The sequence below is a fragment of the Agelaius phoeniceus genome, assembly GCF_051311805.1.
Source record: "Agelaius phoeniceus isolate bAgePho1 chromosome W unlocalized genomic scaffold, bAgePho1.hap1 SUPER_W_unloc_1, whole genome shotgun sequence".
Taxonomy (NCBI): domain Eukaryota; kingdom Metazoa; phylum Chordata; class Aves; order Passeriformes; family Icteridae; genus Agelaius; species Agelaius phoeniceus.
Window position 1 is genome coordinate 3,922,377 of NW_027509866.1, and position 5,866 is coordinate 3,928,242.

Sequence of the window (5,866 nt, forward strand, 5' to 3'; positions counted from 1 at the left end):
AGGCTGCGGCGCTGGGGGCGGGGGGACCCGGGGGGACAGGGGACCCCGCTGTGCACGAGCAGGGTTGGACTGCTCTGGCGGGAACTGTGAGGGGGGTCTGGGCAGAGTGACCTCCCCAGGGACCTCACACAGCCCCTGTGATGTCACAGAGCCTCCTGTGATGTCACACAGCCCCTGTGATGTCACAGAGCCAAATCTGGGATGTCACCCTGGAATGTCATGCAGCTGCACTGTGATGTTGCAGAAGACTCTGTGATGTCAGAAAGTCACGCTGTGATGTCACAATCTGTACTGTGATGTCATAGCCTGCTCTATGATGTTACACAGCTGGCCAGTGATGTCACAATGCTCTCTCTGATGTCACAGAGCCACCCTCTATGAATTCAGGATCTGCTCTATGGCCTCACACCGTACTCTGTGATGTCACAGACAGATGTGTGATGTCACAACACCCTCAGTGATATCACAAAACCCTCTCTGTGATGTCATATTGCCACTTTGTAAGGTCACAGTATACACTCTGACCTCACAGCCAGCTCTATGATGCCATACAGCCATGCCATGATGTCACAGCCTGCTTTGTGATGTCACAGAACCCCTCTATGATGTCATACAGTTCCCTCTATGATGCTCTAGCTGCTCAGTGACCTCACACAACAAACTCTGTCTTGTCATAGCCCTGTCTGTGACCTCACACAGCCCATTCTGTGCTGTCACACAGCCCCTTGCTGACATCACAGATGCTCTGTGCCTCCATGACACAGCCACAGAGGAGCTGCTGTGACACAGCCCCCTCTGGGACATGCCACAGCCCCTGCCAGTGCTGAGCCCCTGGGAGCTCTGTCTGTGCCCTGCTGGTGTCCCTGAGGGGCCCTGGCAGGGGCCCTTTGTGGCCCTGTGCTGGCCCAGCCATGGTGGCCCAGCCCCTGTGCAGGCCCAGCCCAGGCCAGGAGCATTGCGGCTGGGAACGGCCCCTGTGCCGTGGTGCCCACAGCAGCCACAAAGCGGTGCCCATTTCTGTTCATTGCTGCTCTGATGGGCATGGATCCTCAGCCATTTGGAAGTTGCTGATGAATTTAAATACTCCAGAGGCCTCTTCTTTCTTGAGCTGTTCATTTCAGGAATTTAGTGAAAAAGTCTCATACACGTGTGTTAAAAACACCTGACCAAGAAAAGCCCCTGGGAATCATTTAAACGTTCAATTCTTCTCTGGTTAATTAAAGAGATTTTAGTAGTTTATTTAATGTGAATATATTGTATTTAAAACAATGCAGAGAGAACTGTTTTGTCCTGATTTGTCTGTTTTGTTTTCCTGTTTATAGTTTGGTATCAGCAATGTCCAATTGATATTGACCTCCAGCAACTTCTAATGCACTCTAAAGAGATATAAAGATCAAGACCCTTCATGGCTGGTAACACATGAAACTTTGTCCCCAAGCCCCTCCCCACCATTTCCCTCATCCAACCCCTGGCACTCCTATGGAACAGGAATGGTGTGGCCAGAAGGGGCAGGGCAGGGATTCTTCCCCTGTGCTCAGCACTGGTTGGGCAGCACCTCGAGTACTGTGTCCAGTTCTGGGCCCCCCAGTTTAGGAAGGACATGGAGGGGCCAGAGTGTGTCCAGAGAAGGGCAACAAGGCTGGGGAGGGGTCTGGAACACGAGTCCTGTGAGGAGTGGCTGAGGGAGCTGGGGTTGTTTATTCTGGAGAAGAGAAGGCTCAGGGGAGACAAGGCAGTGTCAGGGAACAGGTTGGACTTGATGATCTCCAAGGACTTTTCCAACCTTGCTGATTCTGGGATTCCCTGAAACCACCCTTGGAGCAGTTGCAGGATGAGCCCTGGGCCTCTTCTTCAGCAGCTCCAGCAGCCCAGGTCCCTCAGCTTCTCCTGGCAGCCCCAAAGCCCATCCTGTCAGTCCTGCAGAGCCTCTGCAGCTCCTCCTCATTGCCCAGAACAGGGAGCCCCAGAGCCAGACACAGCAGCCCAGATGTGCCCCCCTGGCCTGGGGTGCCTCTGGCAAGGGAGCAGCAGCAGGCACTGCAGGAGCCTGCAGACAATTCCTGCAGCACTTGTAGGATGATCCTGCTGCCCAAGGGACGTTCCCATGGTGCCAAGTCAGGAACTGCAATGGGGAGTGGGGCCAGAGAGGAAAGGGCAAACAGGGATGGGCTGTTGGCAGGGCAGGGAACAGGGCTGGGCAACATGAAGAAATTTGTACCAAGAAAAAGTAAAGAAAGCAAAGGTGAAGCCAAGGAAATGCTGAGGGCAGTTTGGGGGTGGCTGCCAGGCAGCCCTGGCTCTGAGCAACAGCGTCTGCAGTGGCACAGGAAACTCCCAGCTGATGGGAACAAACTTTCCGGCTGAGTGCAGAGGCCAGGACAAAGCTGAGTGGTTTCCCTGGTGTCCCCCAGCCCTGGCTGGCCCCAGGGGCTGATGGCATTTGTGCTCCCTCAGGTTCATGTCCCCACAGCAACAGCATGGGGGTGCTGCCCCTGCTGTGTGCAATGCAAACAGGGGCTGCTGAGGCAGTGCTGCCGTGTCTGTGCCTGCAAGGATGGGGCACCTGTGTGAGCTGGGGGAGAGGCCAGGGCTGCAGAGGGGGGATGTTGTTGGCAGCTGCATGAGGACGCTCTGGGACGCTGCCCTGGGCTGTGCAGCGCACTGGGCATGGATCAGCCCCTGCTCTGCTGCTCCTTCCCGTCTGCCCCAGGGCCCTTGCAGAGCCCCAGCCATGCTGTTTGCCCCCAGCCTGCCCACGGCCAGCCTGGGGCTGCTGACGGGGGTTTCTGTGCTGAGCATTGGCCTGGCCGTGTTCTGGAGAGAGCCTGGGCAAGGAGCCTGGAGCCCCCAGGGCCTGGCCTGAGGCGTCAGCGCTGCCCCAGCAGTGCCCATGGCCTGTCCCTGCTGCAGCCCCAGCACTGCCACCCCCAGGGCTGTGCCCAGCCCCGAGAGCACTCAGGCCCTGCAGCAACACCAGGGCCACCAGGGCAGCGGGGCAGGGCCACGGCAGCAGCACTGGCAACACCAAGTGCTGCTGCTGCTGCTGCTGGGCACAGCTGCTGGGCCAGCACTGATCTGCCCCAGCTCTGCACACAGACATTGCTGCTGCAGCTCCAGAGAAGGCAACACAAGGGCATCTCTGCAGAAAACTCTGCTGGGAGATCCTTTAGTGCCTTTTATGCCCCCAAGAGCACATCCCCTCATTGACACAGTCTGTGGCCACAGGGAAGGTTGAGAGAAACAAAATGAGAAATGGCACATACAATGACATTTATTTGTGGACAACATAAAAAAATGCAAAAAACCAAAAAGAACCTTAAAAATGAAACCAAAAACAAGTATCAAAAATAAGTTTTATTAGAAGTGATTCGGCAAAATAGGCCAGCTGTTTAATGTTCCTGAAACCATCCAGTCATCAGTCTCCACACTGCAGCCTTGAGCTCCTGGTTCCTCAGGCTGTAGATGAGGGGGTTCAGGGCTGGAGACACCACCGAGTACAGAACTGACAGGGCCAGATCCAGGGATGGGGAGGACATGGAGGGGGGCTTCAGATGAGCAAATGATGCAGTGCTGAGGAACAGAGAGACCACAGCCAGGTGAGGGAGGCAGGTGGAAAAGGCTTTGTGGCGTCCCTGCTCAGAGGGGATCCTCAGCACAGCCCTGAAGATCTGCACATAGGAGAAAACAATGAACACAAAACAACCAAAATTTAAACACACACTAACTGCAATTAGGCCAAATTCCCTAAGGTAGGATTTGGAGCAGGAGAGCTTGAGGATCTGGGGCACTTCACAGAAGAACTGGCCCAGGGCATTGCCATGGCACAGGGGCAGGGAAAATGTATTGGTTGTGTGAATCAGTGAAAAGAGAAAGGCACTGGCCCAGGCAGCTGCTGCCATGTGGGCACAAGCTCTGCTGCCCAGGAGGGTCCCGTAGTGCAGGGGTTTGCAGATGGACACGTAGCGGTCATAGCACATGATGGTCAGGAGGAAATACTCCGCTGACATGAAGAACACAAAGAAAAAGAGCTGAGCAGCACATCCAGTGTAGGAGATGTTGCTGGTGTCCCAGAGGGAATTGTGCATGGCTTTGGGGACAGTGGTGCAGATGGAGCCCAGGTCAGCGAGGGCCAGGTTGAGCAGGAAGAAGAACATGGGCGTGTGCAGGTGGTGGCCGCAGGCTACGGCGCTGATGATGAGGCCGTTGCCCAGGAGGGCAGCCAGGGAGATGCCCAGCAAGAGGCAGAAGTGCAGGAGCTGCAGCTGCCGCGTGTCTGCCAATGCCAGCAGCAGGAAGTGCCTGATGGAGCTGCTGTTGGACATTTGCTGTGCCTTGGCATGGGGATCTGTAAGAAAAGTAATCATGGAATAGTTGGGTTTGGAGAGGACTTGAAATATCCCAGCACAGCCTGGGGGCACTTTCCCCCCACTGCCTGCCCAGGGCTCTGCTGCCTGGAGCTGTCCCTGCCAGCAGCTGCTTCCCTGTGCCCAGGGCTGGGCCCTGCCAGTGCTGCCAGAGCCCAGCCCAGCCCTGGGGGCTCAGCTCTGCCCTGCAGAGCCCTCCCAGCTCAGGCACTGCCCAGGGGCAGCTCTGGCTCTGCAGGCTCTGATGGCAACGTCAGAGAAACACTGAGGAGGCTGGAAAAGTGACACTGATGCAAGCTCTAAGGAATCCTGTGGTGATTGCTGTTGCTTCCTGGTTTATTCTGATCAGAGAATTTTTTTTTTTTTCGCAACCTGAACTGAGAGATTAATATCAATGTGCAATTTCCAACTCAGCGCAGTAGATTTAAAAAGCAGGATATCCACATTTATGCAGCCTCTGCCTTGCTATACTCCCTGTATAATCTCTTTGGAAATGTTCTGGAGTTAAATGTCATGCTGGGAGCAGTCCTGAACAATGCAGCATCATCCCCACACAAGGAGAACACTTCCAAGCCTCACCAGCTGTCTCCCCCAACCCAGATCTTGTCCCCCAGTGCTGGGAGCAGCTGCCAGGGCTGGCTGAGAGCTGTCCCTGGCAGGCAGCAGAGTCCCTGCCCCAGCACAGCGCCCTGGGCTGCAGGACCCTGCTCTGCAGGACAGCCCTGGGCACCCCTGGCTGCTCTGCACAAGAGACAAGCAGAGAATGCACTCACAGGCTCTGCAGGCATTGGCATGTTCCAGCTGCAGGAGATGGCTCCAGGAGCTGCAGCTGCATTGTCCTGCAGCCAGAGGTTCCTGTGCCAAGGGCTGGCAGTGATTGTGCCCCAGGCACTTCTCAGCCCCTTCCCAGCCCTGACTGATTGAAGCTCTCTGTGCCTCTGTGCTGTGCCCGGGCTGGCTGCAGGCAGTGCCCCAGCCCTGCTGGGCTGGCAGAAGAGCTGCTCATCCAGAGAAATGTGCTTTTGAAGCTCTTCTTGGTGAGCAGGATGCTGCCTCTGTGCCAGGAGCCCAGCCCAGCTCAGCAGCACAGACACAGCACAAGGACTTTAATCAGCCTCTGGGGCTTTGTGCTCAGGCCCTGAACATCAGTCCCTGAGAGGCAGCTGATGAAACCTCTGCAGAACTCCAAGGCAGAATCCAACTCCAAACTTTCTTGGACTTTTAATGGGTCCCACTGAGGGACACGACTGAGCAAGTGTCCCCAGGCAGAGCAGAGAACTGCAGGCAGTGATGACAGGTGGGGACAAAGAGAAGCCAAGTCTTGGTGCCCTGGGGCACAGCAGGGTCTGTGCCACCAAGGGCTGGGAGGAGACACCTTGTCCTGAGGCCCTGGGGCCTCCTGGCACAGCCCCAGCCAGGCTGGGCACTGTCAGCCCCTTGTGCTGCCCTCAGCATCCCCCCCTAGCCCACATCCCAGTGGCCTCAAGGATCTGCTGCAAGGA

At 56.2% G+C, this 5,866-nt stretch overlaps 1 protein-coding gene across 1 annotated transcript; it reads right to left on the minus strand.

Annotated features, from left to right (window-relative positions):
* Positions 1–3,389: 3,389 nt before the first annotated feature.
* Positions 3,390–4,322, minus strand: LOC143692451 (olfactory receptor 14J1-like). The gene has a single exon (XM_077172683.1). The coding sequence runs from the start codon at positions 4,320–4,322 to the stop codon at positions 3,390–3,392; it is 933 nt and encodes a 310-aa protein (XP_077028798.1).
* Between the last annotated feature and the right edge of the window lie 1,544 nt (positions 4,323–5,866).

Bases quoted from the DNA above. Each gene is read 5' to 3' on its own strand.
- LOC143692451 (XM_077172683.1), bottom strand. From the start codon at position 4,322: ATGTCCAACAGCAGCTCCATCAGGCACTTCCTGCTGCTGGCATTGGCA.